Source organism: Natrix helvetica (assembly GCF_964273705.1).
Source record: "Natrix helvetica genome assembly, chromosome: 2".
NCBI classification, from domain to species: Eukaryota; Metazoa; Chordata; class Lepidosauria; order Squamata; family Natricidae; genus Natrix; species Natrix helvetica.
The window spans coordinates 241,257,455-241,275,812 of NC_138552.1; the positions used below are offsets into that span (position 1 = coordinate 241,257,455).

General features: G+C 45.1%; 1 protein-coding gene across 3 annotated transcripts in view; it reads left to right on the plus strand.

Annotated features, from left to right (window-relative positions):
• Nucleotides 1-5,005: 5,005 nt before the first annotated feature.
• Nucleotides 5,006-18,358, plus strand: part of RAB3GAP2 (RAB3 GTPase activating non-catalytic protein subunit 2) — a 58,745-nt gene continuing 45,392 nt past the window's right edge. For 2 of the 3 annotated variants that reach the window (XM_081945755.1, XM_081945756.1), the window contains exon 1: nucleotides 5,006-5,221. In XM_081945755.1, coding sequence (XP_081801881.1) covers nucleotides 5,101-5,221 — 121 coding nt within the window. In that variant the 5' untranslated portion in view covers nucleotides 5,006-5,100. Of the gene's footprint in view, nucleotides 5,222-5,406; nucleotides 5,466-18,358 lie in introns of those variants that run through there. The other variant, XM_081945757.1, reaches the window with a different exon arrangement.

Sequence of the window (18,358 nt, forward strand, 5' to 3'; positions counted from 1 at the left end):
AAATAATTTAAAAAATGGTCCTCTGCTAGAACAAAGAAAAGCCAGACAATGGAAAAGAGTGGATTATTAGAACTGGGAAGATGCAGACGGTGATCTCTTAGGAGCTAGACCAGTGTTTCTCAACATTGGCGTTATGGCCCGCCAGCGGAGCCGGCAGCAGATTCGGACAGTGAGGAGGTTGGGGAGGAACATGGGCCAGTCCTGGAGTCTGGGGAAGGCTCTGATGAGGGGTCTATGTTGGAGATAGAGGGGGCCAGAGCTGTATGCCAGTTATCAGCTGCCTTCAGAGTCAGACATCAGTGAGGCAGATGAACAGCTGGAGCCTGTTCCCAGTGTGCGCATGCGCAGAGTTGCCAGACGAAGGGGACAGCTAAAGAACGGGTTGACTTGGGAGTAAGACCACAGGTAGATGAATGGCCCCTCCCAGAGGAAATAAAAGTGGAGTGAAAGGGGAATGGAGTTTGCAGGAGACAATTAATGCGCTTAATTGGTTTGTGAATCTCTGAGACTCCTTGCCAGGTTTTGCAGATATCGGCCTGGCAGCTCTCCAAGCCAGATAAGGTCTGTGATTGTAAATCTTCCTTTGAAAGACTTTGCTGGATGTGAATGACAAATTCACAGTAAATTAATAAAAGGGTTTTTTGTCAGGACAAGGAGTTTGCTTCATGATCTTGGGAAGCCTAGATCAGAACAACTGGCAACTTTAAGATGTGTGTTTTCAACTCCCAGAATTCCCCAACCAGGTATTGCAATAACTGGGGATGGGAACCAAAGAGCATGCAAGTCGTGTAGATGCATTCACTGACTTGGCTATGACAGCTGTCGATTGTCATACTACATTTCCCACCTAGATTTCCTAATCACTGCTTTGTTCATTGCTTTTGAGAAACTTAGATGCCATTGCAATTCAGGTTTCCCTCATCCTCTCACAAGTGTACCCCAGTCCCATCTGAAAACCATTTGGAGATTTTGAAGGCGGGGGCCTTAGCAGTTGCTGGCTTGTGAAACATTTAGTCCCTTTTGCCTTTTACTGGATACTTCCTGATGTTTTAATTTTTTCTGCTGCTAAAAAAATCAAATATTAGTAACAGCATGCCTTAATAATTCCAGTGCTGCCCATGAAATTCTTTGCTATGGATTTTTTTTTCATGGTTTTATTTTTGTTTTTTTGCTGTTACAGCAAGAACAGCGATTTTGCTAAAGAAAGGAAAGAAAAATACATCCACAGGAACCAGTAATTAACTTTCCATTAAGCAGAAATTCACACTGGGGCAATTCAGGAAGACTACCCTAAGAGTAAATAAAAGAAGGTATTTAACTGCTATTTGGAATCATAAATGACAGGAAGCAATAGGATTGCAATGAAGAAGCTATTAATTAATATTAGAAAAGCCTGCACAAACGTAACACTTATTTTTCAGTAAACTTTACAAAAGATTTTTGACAATTTTGGGGTCTATTTTAGATTACACACTATATTAAATTCTCTGTGAAAGAGATATCTTCATTTTGCTTCTAGGCGATCACTTTAACAATTTTTCATTTTTTTGTATATGGGAATGGCCTGGGGACCCTTATTATCAGAGGATTTTCTGAAAGCAAATTCCTGAAGACAAATAAGTGAATGCAGAACTCTCTAGAGTTCTCAAACCTCTTCCCCTTTTACTTCATCCAATTTTTCTCACGATGGTATTTTTAAAATCTACTGTAATAGTATGAAGGCAAGGAAGTATGTGTGGGACATCTTAAGAGCCACTTCATATCTTACTACTTTATTCCCCCACCCAGTTTTTCCCCTTATATTTTGAATTCATGCTTTTGAATTAAATAGTCCTTTGAGTCTAAACCCCTGCTAATGCAAGAATTCTAAATTAAAGCATCCCAAAAATTAGTTATCTAGTTTTCTGAATATATCTAATGAAAGAGAACCCTCCACCTCTTTGGATAATTAGTTCTACTCTGTCCAATGAGCTGGAACAGAAAACTTGAGTGCAGATGTTATTGTGCTATATGGGCAGATTTCCTCAGAAATGAAGCACTGATGAGGGGACAATGGACTTATATCTACTTTCAACCCAAGAACTGCATCCAAGATTCTTGAAAGAGATTGCAGATGTCAACTGGGAGTCCCTTTCCGAGTTATTGAAAAACCACTGAAGATAAGAATAGTGCCGGAGAAATATTTTTGAAATGGAAATAAGAAAAAGAAAAACCACTTGCAACCTGGGTCACCTCCATTCACAGGCAAAAGCCTCTTCTAACCCACGAAGTTATAGAAGATGCCTAAAAAGTCTTTCATCTTATAGAGGCTAAAGAAGGCAAAATCGCATCTCCACAGAAAGCGAGCCAAGAAGCAAAATCCTTTCAAGGTAAAGAAATCTCCTAAATCACAATATTATGCAAGACCCCTCATATAACACCATACCTAGGAAGATCTGAACATCTAATGTATCTTGTGATTAAACCCTATTTTTGACTTATCAAGCTCCCAGGGCAAGAACACCTAAATTTACACATCTAACATGCTTTACATCAATGTCCATTACTTCCAGAGGTTGGCTGCTGCTGGTTTAGACCGTTCGGCCAAACTGGTTGTTCTGATTCTGTATGGTTTGGAGAATCGGCAAACCGGACCACTGGCTGGCCCTGCCCCTGCCCATTTTCAGGGTTGTTTTCCGGCCGTTTTTCTGATCAAAATCGACCTGAAAATCAGCCTGAAAATGGCCCAAACAAAGGCCTGAAATTGGCCCGAAAAACAACCTGAAAACGGCCTGAAAAAAAGGCCATAAAATGCCCCCCAAACAGGCCATTTTTGATCCAAAAACGGTCCAAAAAATCTGGTTGCGAGAGAAAGAGAAGCCGGGGGAGCCCAGCTACCATAGATTTGGACCCAGAATTTTCTTCCAACAGGAGAAAAAAGAGGATCCGAGTGACCACAGATCACATTAAGAAGTCAGTCAGTGAGCATTTAGAAGAAAATGCATTACTTGGAAGAAGCCAACATAGATATATCATGATGTGACTTCAAACCATCTGATCTCCTTTTTTTGACAGAATAATTGAGCACAGGAAAGCAATGGACAAAATGGTAAAGAGTCCCATGAGATCCTAGCATAGAAAGTAGAAAATATAAGCTAAATGATGCTACTATTAGACTACGCTACTACCAAATAATTGTACTAAATTATACTAAGTGGTATATGTCAATGGCTGTGTATCAAGCTGGAAGGAATTGTTCAATTGTATACTGCAGTGGTCTGTTCTTGTATTAATATGGTTCAACTGTTTATAAATACCTTGGATAAAGGTTAGTAAACATGATTATCAAATTGGGAGGTCATACAAAGATAGAGGTATAACCAACTGAGGACAGTATCCATATTCAGAAGGATTTTCAGTAGTTGGAAATGGGTAGAAATAAGATGGATTAAGAAAGAGGAATGCAGTTATTAATTTGGGTAGAAAAAGAACAAAGGCATAAGTAAAATTTATTTATTTACTCAGTGTATAGGTAAATCCATTCAATAGGCAATGGGTGAGACTATATTTAGCATCAACATATGAAAAATAACAAACTGGTATTTCGGTGGATCACCAGCTGAAAATACATCACAGTGTAACTGTTTTCTTGCAGCATTGTTCAGTTATTGTACAATAAATATGTAAAGCATATTTGTCTTAGTTTGCATCCACAGAAGGGAATTCCTGCCCAGAACCGGAAGTTGGATGCTGAAGCGAGTAGAAAATGCTTGTCCCCAACTTAACAGTTGGTGGAGAGAAGCATTTCCTTCTTGCTAGGCTCAGACATTGTACTAATACATGGGTTTGTTTAAATAAAGTTTAACAAACCACAACTGACTAGGCTCACATAGTAAAACACTTTTAACTGGATTCACACTATATCCTCAAAGTAGTCTTTCCATTATTCTTGAGGAGTCTGTTTCTTTACTAGTCTGTCTTGAAGAGCTGACAAGCTGAATGGTGTTGTCCAGATTTGTGACTGTGGGTTTATTAAAGGCAAAGTATTTCTCCTCTGACTTTGCACCCAGCAGAATAAGCATCAACCAGAGACAGTGGTGGATGTACAGCTTTTCATTGTTTAAAAAGTTTTGCTCACCCAAAAGAAACGCATTTCACAGCTTATCACAAGTGAATCAAATGGCACCTGTTCTGTGTGTGGTGCAGCTGTTGTTCCTGAGCTGAAACACAAATATTCGAATGCTCCCTGTAGAATCAGCAGTGTTGTTCAGTACTGGTGAGAGGGAGAGAGGGAGAGGGAGAGGGAGGGAGGGAGGGAGAGAGAGAGAGGGGGGGGGCTGGATCCCTGGAAGTGGAAGTTGGATTTGACATACTGGGAGAAGAAAGTGGGATGCTGCATACTAGTCTTTGCTCACACTATAAAATCACTCTGGAAATCTCTTCGACTTCAGGTTTTGTTTCTGCCGATCAAGCAGAAACAGCTCAATAAAATTTATGGCTTATTTTGGCTTTGGAATAAAATATATCTCTCCTTTCGTGCCTCGCCTTAAATGGGATCTTTTACTTTGTCTCTACGCTAAAACAGTATTCTCTGGACTGGAACAGGGAATCTGTTGGATCTAAAGCACGTGCCCCCTGCCTAATCTGACTGCAACTCCCTTCCAATGAAGACAGTCAGGACTAGATCGCTTTCGCAAGGCCAGCCCGTGAGGACAACTCACAGTTGTCCGGGTGTCCCAGAAACCTGAAAATCTGTGTCCACTGAATAGGTGTGCCTTAAGCCTGTCGGGCAAATCTACCGTCGTCCTTAAGAAGCTGCTAAAGAAGAACGCCTCAACGAACGCCTTAATAGCGAGAGCCTTCCCCTCTTCTCAATCTACCCCGCCGATTCCGAGCGAAGCCCCGCAGCCCGAAAACTTCGCCCCTCTCCCCAACCACGTGGACAAGCCCTGGCATTCCGGTTTGGTTCTCCTCCCTTTCCTGGTTCTGCTCGGCGCCTGCGTGGTAGCGTCTGCAGGGCCTTTGACCGCTTCCGGGTGGGTTGGCAGTCCAGCTCGGGACTCGTTGGGGTTGCGGGGGGCAGCCTGCGGGGCTTCGGCCGCGGAAAACCCGGGCGACGCCATGGCCTGCACTCTCGTGCCTTTCTGCAGCTTCCAGGACCTGGAGTCGGCGCGGGATTTCCTGTGCTCTCATCTGCGGCAGAGCGGCGCGGGGGAACCGTGGGGCGCCAAGGAATGCGGTGGTGAGCCCCGGGTCCGAGTGGGGGGAGATGAGTCGGAATTGAGAGGATAGCAGTGGCGCGACGGTAGTTTGCACTGTATTCTCTGTCCGCGGTGCCAGCAAGGGACTTGCCTTCATTCATCCTTCCACTTCTTTTAGATCCAGGTTTGCATGTAAGAAGTATAAACAGAGTCATCCCTTCAACTTAATCTCCCCAGGCAGGCTGGTTTTCAATGGGTCTAATCTGTAAAAAGAACATAGAAAAGGTAAATATGTGCGTTAGATATGGTACTTTTTATTTTTGACTGCAGTAGGTAGCCCATGTATTTCCCCCCTTTCCATCCTCCCATATGCACCAGGTAACGTGATAAGGAACCACGTATGGGGTGTCCTATTTTTGATTCAGGATCAGCCCTTGTGGATGGCGTCTGCAGCAATCTGTCACTAAATTGACATTGGACAGCTTTATAAAAGAACCTAGTACTTTTAGGGCCAACTGGTTATTCAGTATCCTGGTTACGATTTGGAGACTTATTGTGGATCCTGCAGGTGCTGGCCGAGCCTGATCAATGTTTTAACTAAAAAAACATCCAACACCAGGCTTACTAGACCTGACATAATGATTTTTGAAATCAAAGACAGCATTTCCACAATAGAATAGAAAACTCTGAATGGCAACATTTGTGTTAAAATACCTTAAGTAAAATGAACAAAAAACAAAGTTTAAAGATGGTGTAGTGGTTAAGGCATCAGGCTAAAAAATGGATGATTGGGAATTACAGTATTGCTTTAGGAGCAAAGCCAACTGGGTGACCTTGGGCCAGCCACTCCTTCCAGCCCTAGGGAATCAGACAATGACTTACCACTTATGAAATCTTGCCAAGAAAACTGCCAGAACTTGACCAGGCAGTTGCCAGGAGTAAAAATACTGACTCGAAGGCACCTACACAAGAGTCACATAGGCCTAGAAGCTATTGATGAGAACATGGATACTGTAGATAGTTTATTTTCTAACAGAACAGAATATAATATAATTTAGGGTTGAACTGTGGAGTCCTTGATGCTTACTTGTTTGCTTGCAGACATTTCATTACCTCACACTATGTGACAATGCTGATCATATTACCAACACTGATGATGTTTCCTAATCAGGAAATGAAACATCTGCAAGCAAACTATTAAATTCAGGAGGCACCAAAGACTTCACAGTTTATTTTCTCTTAGCAAACTTTTGTGTAGCTCAAATGCCACATATGTGTCAAAAGATCTGTTACAGAAGTTTGAGTAAGTCTAGATTTTGAGATGGTATCCAGTGTTAATTAAATAACTAAATCATGCCAGTTTTATATGTCACAATAAACTAGCAAAGTTAACAGTGAATAGTGATTTTAGATTGGCAAACTTTTATAGTCCAGTACTTCTCAAACCTGGCAATTTAAAAATGTGTGGGCTTCAACTCCCAGGATTCCCCAGCCTGCACGGTAGTTGAATTCCTGACATCCGCAATTCTGGGAATCCACACATCCTAAAGTTGCCAAGTTTGAGAAACACTGCTTTAGACATTACAAACTAACCAAGGTAAATGGGCTAATGAGCTACTATACTTAACAAAACTAATTTTGTTTTGGGTAATGTAAGCAGTGTATATAATAATTAGAAATAATCTAATTCAGGAAGAAATCTACAAGTCTTTTAAAAATCTTAAATTAGAAACAGAAAGGTTTCTGAATTTCTTCGTACTTCTGTTTTAATTGACCTAATTCTTTGCTAACACAGGAACATCTAAAGAGGATTGTTCTATTAGCTAAGAAGTTCACTGTTGCTCTTTAGTAACCAGCCTTAGCTAAACAGCCATAATTTATATTCAGTGATGGTTAACCAAAACAGGAGATCACAAGGTTCAATGGTTATATAATTTCCCATGAACTACCACCAATTCGGAGAGTTCCCAGCAAACAAAATGCAGTCCATGTTGCCATTTACCCTTTCTGGAAAAATATATTATGTAGTGTAGTTATTTATGCTTTTTTTCCCATTAATTAATTTGTCATGAACCATATGCATAATACAGTATTCTCATGTTTTACCCTGTGCAACTAAAAGTGCATATATTGGTGGGTAGCAGCTTGGCTTTGAGAAGTTGGTCCTGAGTAGTATGAGTAGAAATCTTTCACTCATTTGCTATGCCATGCTTATTAACATGGCATGGAGATGATGAACACCTGACATTTATTTTTCATTTAATGTGGATTCTTTTTCTTCTTCTTATGTCTAACAGAGTTTTGGGAAATGTAACATGAACTAAAAATCAAGAGATCTATTTATAAACATGCTATGAAGCAGGTGAATTGGAGAAAAAGAAGATGTGGGATAATATGGATGAGGCTCTTCTGTTGCACTTGAGATATACCGATCTCTGCAGTTTCCTTAAATGGAGAAAACATGACTACCTAATTTGTGATAGCGAGGGGATTGTGTTTGTGTTTTATGGCTTGCTTTCTGAGTGAAAATGTTGCCAGTGACTGTAAACGTAGTTCTAGTAGTAAGATTCATCCCACTAGTAACTATTTGTTTTCTTACCTTTGGAAATTGTTATTTAATTTAGGGAAAGTGTGTGGAGAATAGCTTCTGCAAGTCTTTTTAACCAATTCAGAACAGCTCTGCTGTATATCACATGGCCAAAACAATAGTAGGAGGGAGGCTTAGAATGATGAATTGGCAACCTTTTGAGAAGCTGCCCAACTTCCTCTTTCATATGGATATACAATATTGTGGAACATTTTCCTAAATCCAGCTGATTTTCAAATTTATTTCTCTTGCTTACTTCTCCCTGCATACCAAATTTACTTCTTCTAGATTTTGGGAGAATTTACTCATTTATTTAGTAAATATGTATGCTATTTTTCTAGCCCAGTGGTTCTCAACCTGTGGGTCGGGACCCTTTTGGGGTCGAATGACCCTTTCACAGGGGTTGCCTAAAACCATAGGAAAACACGTATTTTCAATGGTCTTAGGAATGAAGACACCAATTTTATGGTTGGGGGTCACCACAACATGAGGAACTGTATTAAAGGGTCGTGGCATTGGGAAGGTTGAGAACCACTGATCTAGCCTCAAAGGGTCTCTAGGCTGCTGACTATATAAAAAGAAGTTTAAAACTTAAAATGTTAAAATAATAATAATGCTAAAGTTGGTTTAAAATTAAGATGGGAAGGAAGGAAACTAGCTACATGGGGAAGAGGTGGGATATTATCTTAATTCATTAATCACCTCTAGGGTGACATATCCTCATTGAAGTTCCAGTCCAGTTGGCAGAGCCAGGTCTTTAGTAAGATCAAAAGGTGGTATGGATCTCGCCTTTGGGGGTGGGGATATTGTTTCAAAGGAGAGTCATGGCAGAAATTGCTTTTCTCCTGGACTTCACTGGCCTGAATTCCTTGACTGATGATTTGTAGCATCCCCTTTTGCCAGCACTGGTGGGGTGGGCCAATCCCATTGGGGTGAGACGGTTCCTCAGATAGCATGGACCATGCTGTGAAGAACTTTAAAAGGGGATAACCAATGTTTTGAATTGAACCTGGAAGAAAACTGGCAACCAATGCAGCTGTGAAACAGTGGTGTAACATGGATCACAGTAGAGGTCCCAAGAATTATCCTGCTGATGGACAAATGGTTAGGCAAACAGCCTTCTGAGGCCCTTTACATAATTTCTTTCCTACATTTAGACAGACAAGATAAATGATTTTAGATAAAATAATTATTAAAACTGGTTTTAAAGAAATGATTTATAGAATGAGGAGGCACGTCTTGAAAAACTTAAAAGGCATTTGTTTAAACTGATTTTAACTTGTGACATAGATTTAATATTCAGTGAAGAGACACCCACATAATAAAAGCAACTAAGCTGTTGAAATAACTGTTTAATTTTGCCATTATGCATCATATGGAACAGTGCTACTTCCTTAGCAAATTTCATGCTGTTTTAATGAATTGAATTACTATGACATGATTGGTGTTATGAAGCTTTAGAAAATCATCCAGGTTACATAATTTGGGAGTTGGATAATTTCAAATACTACTAAAATCAGTATGATAGTTTCAAATACTACTTCAATCCCTTTATAAATATTATATTTACATGGATCAACTTATTTTCCTTTAAACTTTTTTTTTAGATTATTGCAGTATACAAAAACAACAGATGAAGCAAACCTAGAAAACCTAAGAGTGCTTAAGAATAACATACTTAAATATATTACTGTAGTTGCAATTTTCCTCTTCACTTTTTGTAGCTTTTGGGTGACACTAGTGAATCAAACAAGGGACGTGGTGGCTCAGTGGCTAAGACGCTGAGCTTGTCGATCAGAAAGGTCGGCAGTTTGGCGGTTTGAATCCCTAGCGCCGCGTAACGGAGTGAGCTCCTGTTATTGTCCCAGCTTCTGCCAACCTAGCAGTTTGAAAGCACGTACAAAATGCAAGTAGAAAAATAGGGACCACTTTGGTGGGAAGGTAACAGCGCTCCGTGCGTCCTTCGCCGTTTAGTCATGCTGCCCACATGACCACGGAGACTTCTTCAGAGAGCGCTGGCTCTTTGGCTTTGAAACGGAGATGAGCACCACTCCTAGACTGGAAACGACTAGCACCTTTACCTTTTTACCTTAGTGAATCAAAAATTGTGTTCACATTATGATTGGATGTGCAGTACAGCTCATCTTGTGAATTTCTAAAATAAAAAATATGAAAAATCTCTGCAGAATATCTACAGATATATATCTATAGAATTGTGTTATGTATGCATGCTGTAGTTTCAGGAATTCCAGCAAGAATTTTAGGGTTACTTAAAGTTTGATGTTTAATCTTAAGAATACATGTACATATTCTAAATAGCACAAAACTTTGATTTATAAAGGCCATCTTTTTCTTTGGATCTTCAGGGCTGCCATCTTTATAACTTAATGTTGCTTAATATAAAGGACAATTTATTTTTATTTTCAAAGCCATAGTGTTTATGTTCCTCCTTAAATCTGTTTCTTCATGCAGCATAAAAACAAGTTTATCAGTGAGGCTTTCTAGATTTGCTTCATTAATTTCTATGTATACTGCAATCGTCTAAAAATATTGAAGGGAAAATAAGTTGTTCCATGTAAACATAATGTTTATGAAGTGATTGAAATCACTACATAATCAGATTTGTTATGTTATCACGTTCAAAAATGAATGACTCATTCAACTATGGGGATCTGTTCAGTAAACTGCCTTCAGTAGAATCTAAAAGGAATACTTTAGTATATCAGGAGCAAGTGTTTCTCTTCTGTGAAACAGTAGTTCTGTTCCTATAAAGAAATATATTAAGATTGTATTGTTTTGAAACCGTCTGGGTGTGAAATGTGTTGTCTAAGTATTTTATAACATTCCAACCTTCAAATGTTTTGAGATATTAAGTTTGAAATGCTTCCAAAATGCTGAAAGAGCTGGTATTGTACTTGAGACTGGAAGTTTTGCAAAATTTCACATTTTGAAATTAAACAGTTGCACATACTGCACATATCAGTTTTTGTCTTCTTGCATAGAAATTAAGCTTATTGAAAAACTAACTTGAGATAGATAAAATGATTAGTATGCAGATGGAGATAAAGGAGAGCCTAGTTAAAGTGCCAGATCAGGAGCAGAGACCCCAGTTCTAGTCTTCCTTTGGGGTGAAGACTAGTGGGTGATTTTGGGCCAATTGCTTGTCCTAAACAAGAAAGTTTTAAAAAATCCCAGAAAAAGACAGTGTCAAACCACTTTTGCAGTGTTGTCAAGAAAATCTCTATGAAGTAGTCAGGTGTCAAAATTAACTCAAAAGATACTAGGGAGAGAAAGAGAGAGAGATATATTATTACTGATGCCTGCTATATAAAAGATAGTGTCAGCCTCTTTGATGCTTGCTTGGTATTGCCTGCCATAGTAAATAGGGAGGGGGGGAAGATTGGCATTTGGATGGGGAAGTGAGCTGGAGTGAAGACGGTTTGTGTGAACAAAAAGGAAGGGATACTCTCATGATCTACTGGAGTTGTTTATACACAGTCAAGGTTAACCGTCCTGGAATACCAGCTGGGCGAAAACACCTGAAGATGTGCCCCACATGACACCATATGGGATGGGGATTGGACATTCAGCCTGGGTCCTCGGGGGAGGGATTGGGGGAAGCTTTCAATATGTAACTTTCGTGCCTTTTGCTTCAGGTCTTGCTTTTCTTTCGTTGCTATCATTTCAATCCCTGTAAAAGTACCTCTTTTCCAGTAGAGTGGAGGGAGGGGTCACTGAAGGGTTATTACAGCCTGATTGGTCCATTTGACTGAGAGAAAACTTCTTAGCCTTCGGCTTCTCCCGTTGGCTCCCAGTTTCCTCTCAGTCAACAAGGTCCAAAAGACTCAAATTTGGTTCCCAGTGATTGTGAGTACTAAATTTAAAAAAATTAATTGGTTCAATTGGACACTCTAAATCAAACAAATTGCTTCGTAAAATAGAGCTGGCCCAATAGGACAAGCTATCGCAGTCCTAAATAGGCAGGGAAAGCAGCGCGGAGCAAAGCTCTTCCCACCTTACTCCCTGCGGGCTCTTTTCCCCCCCGACTGATTCCTGGTGACTCGGGCGTGCCGGGGGGCTTGCAGCTCATTTATCCTCCCCCGAGACGATTCCTTGCCTTGAAGCCGCAGCGCCGGCGGCCCTTTGCCGCGCGTGAAGACCGGCAGTCATTAAACGAGACCGCGCCGTCTCTACCGAGTCGGCGGTGCCCTCGGCGGCGGCGCGGGAACGAGACCGGAGCGCCAGCGGCTATTGCCGGGCGTGAAGACCGGCGGAAGTAGCTAAAGGGCCGAGATCACTTGCCTTTTTAAACGGCGAGCCCTACAAAGTGCGGGGGAGGCAAGCGGCAAGCTCGGGCGCCATTTTAAACGGCCGCTCGAGAAGAAGACCAGCAAGCCTCAGCGGCGGCCATTTTGAACACGTGTTGGGCCTAGCCCTTCCACCCTCTACCGAGCCTCCGTCATTATTCAAAGCTCAAGTTGAGAGTTTCTCCCAGCAAGAGGCTTCTAACTGCGACTGCTTCTTCTTCTATAATCATCGGAGCACGTGAGTGGGGCGATGGCAGCGAGATCTGAGGCAGTTCAAACCGCAACTCCCCAGGCCCAGGAAGATAAGTCAGGCCCCACTGCCCCAGCCAGGCCTCGTGTTTCTAGGCCTTCTGCGGAGGATCGCCCCTCCAGAGCCCTACAAAGGGATGAGCTTAGGCGTTCCAGGGCAATCGAGAAAGCGATTGAGAGGGCAGAAAAGAAGAAGGTCAGGGATCCCAGACCTAGATCTAGATCTCCCAGACCTGAGGCTCATAGTCATTCCCCTTCTGTCAACAGGGGGTTCAGCCCTTCCTCTCCCTCTTCCTCTTCATCCAGATCTGTTAGGAGTGAAAAACGGGGGGCTTCTCCCCCTCCCCCAACTTCCCCTGGGACAGGGGGCTTGGATAGAAATGATCCTTTAGAGGGCCCCTCTGCAGGCCCCTCCCGTGGTAGGAGATCCCACAGGGATTCAATTCCTCATGACTATGATTCTGATTATGACGAGGAGGATCTAGAACACCTCCCTGAAAATCTAAAAAGATTAATTTCTGCAGCCATTTCTAGGGGAATAGCTCAAAGAGACAGACCTTCCCGGCATAATAGGATTACTCCGTTCAGCAGGGCCAGGTCTAGGAATTCTTCCCCCTCCCTCATGAGCGAGGTCTCTTCTAGGGGGGAGGCCGGTCGTCAAGACGACTGGGGTTTCTCTGAGGAAGAGGATGCGGCCACTGATCAGCCCACCTCTTCTAACTTATTCATTCAGGCCATGTTTAAACCCCTACTGAAGAAGGCTAGGAGAACCACCAAGGTGGGCACAGGGGACCCCACAGTGCCCCCGCCCAGGGATCCAGACATGGTGATGTTCTCAAACACGGCCACCAACAAGGAGGAGATCCCTGCTCCTCCTCTGTTCTTGGAGGTGGCCACCAGTCAGTGGGCCCGACCTTCGAATTTTTCCCCTCCTGGCAGCAATGATAGGCGGGCTTATAATATGGAGAAGGCCTTTTTACAGGCAATTCAACTTCCGGCTATAGACCAACCCATAGCTGCCCTGGTCTCATCCTCCCCGGTGGTCTCCGGGGATGCTGCGGACAAACTTAAGCCGGAGGATAAGAGGGCGGAGCTTACCCTGCGGAAAAATTATAAGGCTTCCGCTTGGGCAATGCGAGCGGCGGCTGCCGCCTCGTATTTTAATCGCACAACAGTGATGTGGCTCCGCCAACTCCAGGATCGTATCCCGATCCAGGATGATCGAATCCATCAAGATCTGACCAAAATTATGGCGGCCTGCCAGTATTCGGCCGACGCGACCTTGGATGCCATGCGTTTTGGCTCCAGCGCCTTGGCCACCTCTGTGGCCTCACGCCGGCTCCTTTGGCTTAGAAATTGGCAGATCGATAATAAAGCCAAATGGGATTTGATAGCTGCCCCCTTCACGGGTCCAAATTTGTTTGGGTCTGCCCTAGACCCAATTCTAGTGGAGAATAAGGAAAAGAAAAAGGTAATGCCTACTTCCACTAAGAAATCCGAGACACGCAGTCACCCATATCGCAGGCCTCCTTTCAGAAACTATGACAGGGACCAGGAGTCCCGTTTCCAACAGTACAGGCAGGATAGGCCATTCAATAGACAAGGCTTCCAAGACCGCTCCAGATACCAGTCTCAGTCCAAGCGGCCCTTTCGCGGGGGGGGCGGCCGCCCCTTCCGCAGAGGGAAATGACTCAAATCCGAGTCATCCCATAGGCGGCCGCCTGGCATTATATGCGGACAAGTGGGACCAGATTACAACAGACGGTTGGGTCCGGGCGACCATTCGCCACGGCCTAAGGTTAGAGTTCCTCTCCTATCCCCCGAGGCGCTTCAAAGTTTTCTCCCCATCCCGGGATCCGGAACGCCGTCATCTCATGGACCTCGCCGTTTCACACCTTCTGGAAATCAGAGCGGTGGAGGTCGTTCCGGAAACGGAGAGGGGGCGGGGCTACTATTCAAATCTATTTGTAGTCCCGAAGGCCTCGGGGGGTTGGAGGGCTATTCTCGACCTGAAACGCCTGAATCAGTATCTAGTTTACAGGCGCTTCAAGATGGCCTCCCTAAAATCAATCTTGCAGGGCATTCGAAAGGGGGATTACATGGCCTCGGTAGACCTGACGGAGGCCTACCTACACATCCCCATCCTTCGGTCTCACCGTCAATTTCTGAGATTTTCCCACAAAGGCAGACACTATCAGTACCGGGCCCTGCCATTCGGCCTGGCCTCGGCCCCTCGGACGTTCACCAAAGTCCTGGCGGCACTGGCCGCTTACCTGAGATCCATCCCAGTCAGGCTCCAGTGTTACCTGGACGACGTCTTGGTGCAGGCAGGGTCTCTTCCCAGGGCCAGGGCAGACCTCCAGCTGACCATCCAATGGCTCCAGACACTAGGCTTCTCAGTGAATTTCCCCAAGAGCCATCTATCCCCATCCAGACAGATTCTGCACCTAGGGACAGTGATAGATTCCCAGTCGGGGTGGGTCCGCCTGTCCCCAGACCGCTTAGACAGTCTGACGCAGTTGATCAGGTCAATCAGGACAAAAAGGTCCGTTTCCACCCTGACATTATCACGACTCCTGGGGAAGATGGTATCCTGCATAGGGATAGTTCCCTGGGCCCGCCTGCATCTGCGTCCCCTTCAGTGGGCCTTAATACCAGCCCAAAGGAGAATGTTGAGCAACTCTCTACGACCGCTTCGCTTAACGTCGGAAGTGAGACGCTCGCTCAAGTGGTGGATGTCCCCAGCATTGCGACAGGGGGCCTCTATTTGGGAGCCGGAGAGAGTTCAAGTCACGACGGACGCGAGCCTTTACGGCTGGGGGGCCGTGATGGGGTCCAACATGGCCCAGGGACGTTGGACTGCCTCGGACCTCAGACACAATATAAATTGGCTCGAACTCAAGGCCGCGAGACTGGCCCTCCGGACTTTCAACCGCCAGCTACAGGGGCGACATGTCCTACTACTTACGGACAATGTAGCGACGAAAGCTCATGTAAATCGGCAAGGCGGGACTCACTCCCGAGCCCTCTGGCGGGAGGCACAGACATTAGGCCTATGGGCGGAGAGACACTTGGCCTCCATTATGGCAGAACATATTGCGGGGACGTCCAATCACCAGGCAGACTGGTTGAGCCGGGCGACTCTGGACAACGGCGAGTGGCAGCTAGATCCAGAGTTGTTTCGAAAGATCTGCCTCAGGTTCGGCAACCCCCTTGTGGACCTGTTTGCCTCCCCCAGCAACACGCAGCTGCCGAGATTTTTCACCAGATTCCAGACCCCAGCTGCAGAAGGAGCGGATGCTCTCAGGACCCGGTGGCCTCCGGGTCTCCTCTACGCCTTCCCTCCCCTTCCCCTCATTCCCAGAACCATTCGGAAGGTAGTCACAGAGAGGGCTTCCGTCATTCTGTTAGCCCCATATTGGCCGAGGAGACCATGGTTTGCGGACCTGGTCCAGCTCTCGGTCGTAGATCCCTGGAGAATTCCACCGGAAGAGGTAGTCTTGTATCAGGGGGTCTTAGTTCACCCAGAGCCGCAGTGGCTGCATCTGACCGCGTGGCTCTTGAGAGGGGATTGCTGAAACGGAGGAAGCTGTCATCGGGGGTCATAGCCACCTTAGAGGCAGCTAGGAAACCGTCCACAGTGAGGATCTATAACGCCACCTGGTCGGCCTTCGCGAAGTGGTGTAGCCCCAGGGGGGTGGATCCAGCCAGGGCCACGGTTCCAGACGTTCTAGAATTTCTTCAAAAAGGATTAGAGGATGGGTTGTCCCATAATACCCTCAGGCGACAGGTAGCGGCCCTATCCACTATATTGGGAGGGGAGGGTCCCTCTACCCTCTCTCGCTCTCCGTTGGTGAAGAGGTTCCTTAAAGGGGCGGCCAACATCCGTCCGCCTCCGGTCCATAGGTTCCCTACATGGGACCTTACCATCGTCCTGAAGGCACTGACGGGGTCTCCCTTTGAACCGCTCAGGTCGGTCCACATGCGCCTTCTATCACTGAAGGTAGTATTTTTAGTGGCCATTACATCGGCCAGGCGTATCTCTGAGCTGGGGGCCCTTTCTGTTAGAAGCGACCTTTGCATGATTCACCAGGACAGGGTGGTATTGCGTTTAGATCCTTCGTTCATACCGAAGGTCAATACTATTTTTCATAGGGCCCAGGAAATTGTCCTACCAAATTTTTGCCCCAATCCAACAAGGGAGAGAGAACAGGCGTGGCATCGGTTGGATGTACGCAGGGCCCTCCGTATTTATCTGAAACGGACGGAAGGCATTCGTAAGACCGAGGCGTTGTTTGTCTCGTTTCACCCAGGTTCCCTAGGCAATAAGGTCTCGTCCTCAACTATTGGGAGGTGGATCAGGTTGGCCATCGTTGAGGCCTATGGAGCCTCAGGCAAATCTCCCCCGTCGGGGATTACGGCTCACTCTACTCGTAGTGCGGCCTCCTCAGCGGCCTGGGCCACAAGGGCGCCCTTCGAGGACATCTGTCGCGCGGCCACCTGGGCCTCCCCTACTCCTTTCATAAGACACTACCGCCTGGACGCTTATGCCTCGGCTGAGGCATCCTTTGGGCGGAGGGTTCTCCAGCGGGTGGTGGCCGATCCTCCCCCTGAGACCCAGTCTCCCCTCCCTGGGACGTAGCGTGGGTATGTCCCTTCAGTGACCCCTCCCTCCACTCTACTGGAAAAAGAACGTTGGTCTTACCTGAACGTTTTTTTCGGGGGAGTGGAGGGAGGGGTCACTCTCCCACCCTAGTTAGATAGACAGGGTCTGGGAGGGGTAGGATCGGGTGGCCCGGGGCGGCTTTCCCTTGTCTTCTTACATCATGCAGACGCTGACCTGACATCGCGGAAACTGGGAGCCAACGGGAGAAGCCGAAGGCTAAGAAGTTTTCTCTCAGTCAAATGGACCAATCAGGCTGTAATAACCCTTCAGTGACCCCTCCCTCCACTCCCCCGAAAAAAACGTTCAGGTAAGACCAACGTTCTTTCTCTACAAACATGGAGTTGGGAGTTTTCTTTCTTTGGTTCTGAATGGAGATATGCCTGACAGATGGTCACAAAGTCCTAGAATTCCATGTACACAAAAATCCAACATGCCACATACATCTTAAGTGCCCTCAAACTCTGTTCCCTTTCCTATCACCTTCCTTATTTAAAAAAAAAGGTTTCAGAGGCTCTGCCCCTGATAATCAGATGAGTGCAATTCTCTGGTTGAAGTTGGACTCCATGGAACAGATCAGATTGTTACTGTTGTACTGCTCTCTCTGCTGCACAACATTGTCCTTGCTTAAGCTGCTGGATTTCCATTGCTGGACTGGTGGTTGGGATCTTGAAGCTCTTGGTTTTGAGGAACTTCAATTTACTATCTGGTGACATTGAGTCCAAGGCAGCTCAGGAGATCCTGGCAACCATGGACCTGTCCCGTGTCATTTTAGGCCTGGCGCATATTGGGGGTTAAACATTGCATCTGGGTTTTGTTACAGGGTAGTTGAGACATGTTCGGATTTTAAATGGTGTTATTTGCCATTATCCCATTGCCATGGTCAGATTGCTTTTTGGCTCACTGGTGACCCCTACCATGAAGAGGGGGATATCTGTTTGGTTGCCCTGCTCCAGATGACTGATAAATCCAGAAGGAGTTGGGTTCCAGAAGGAGTTTGGTGATCTCCACATGGATCTTATGGGCAGTTCAGATGAGGCCTTAGTTATAGCCTCAGCTGAATTGGGCTTGGGACTTTTAGATCAATTTGCCAATATGGAGTCTCTGCATTTACATTGATCCCAGGACACACCTTAGTTCTCTAAGGAGCTCCAGGAAATGAATTGGAGATGATGCCTGGAGCATCATTGGAGAAAGATAAAGAGTGAATCCATCTCATGTTAGAGATTACAGTGTGGTGATAGGCAGTGAAATATTCTTTGTTTTCTGTTGAAATTATATGTACTGATAGCTTTATGAAGTATTTTAAGGTTTGACCAAGTAAGGTCTTATAGATTTACCTGGAGCAAATTTAATTCTGTGCCTCCTGAAG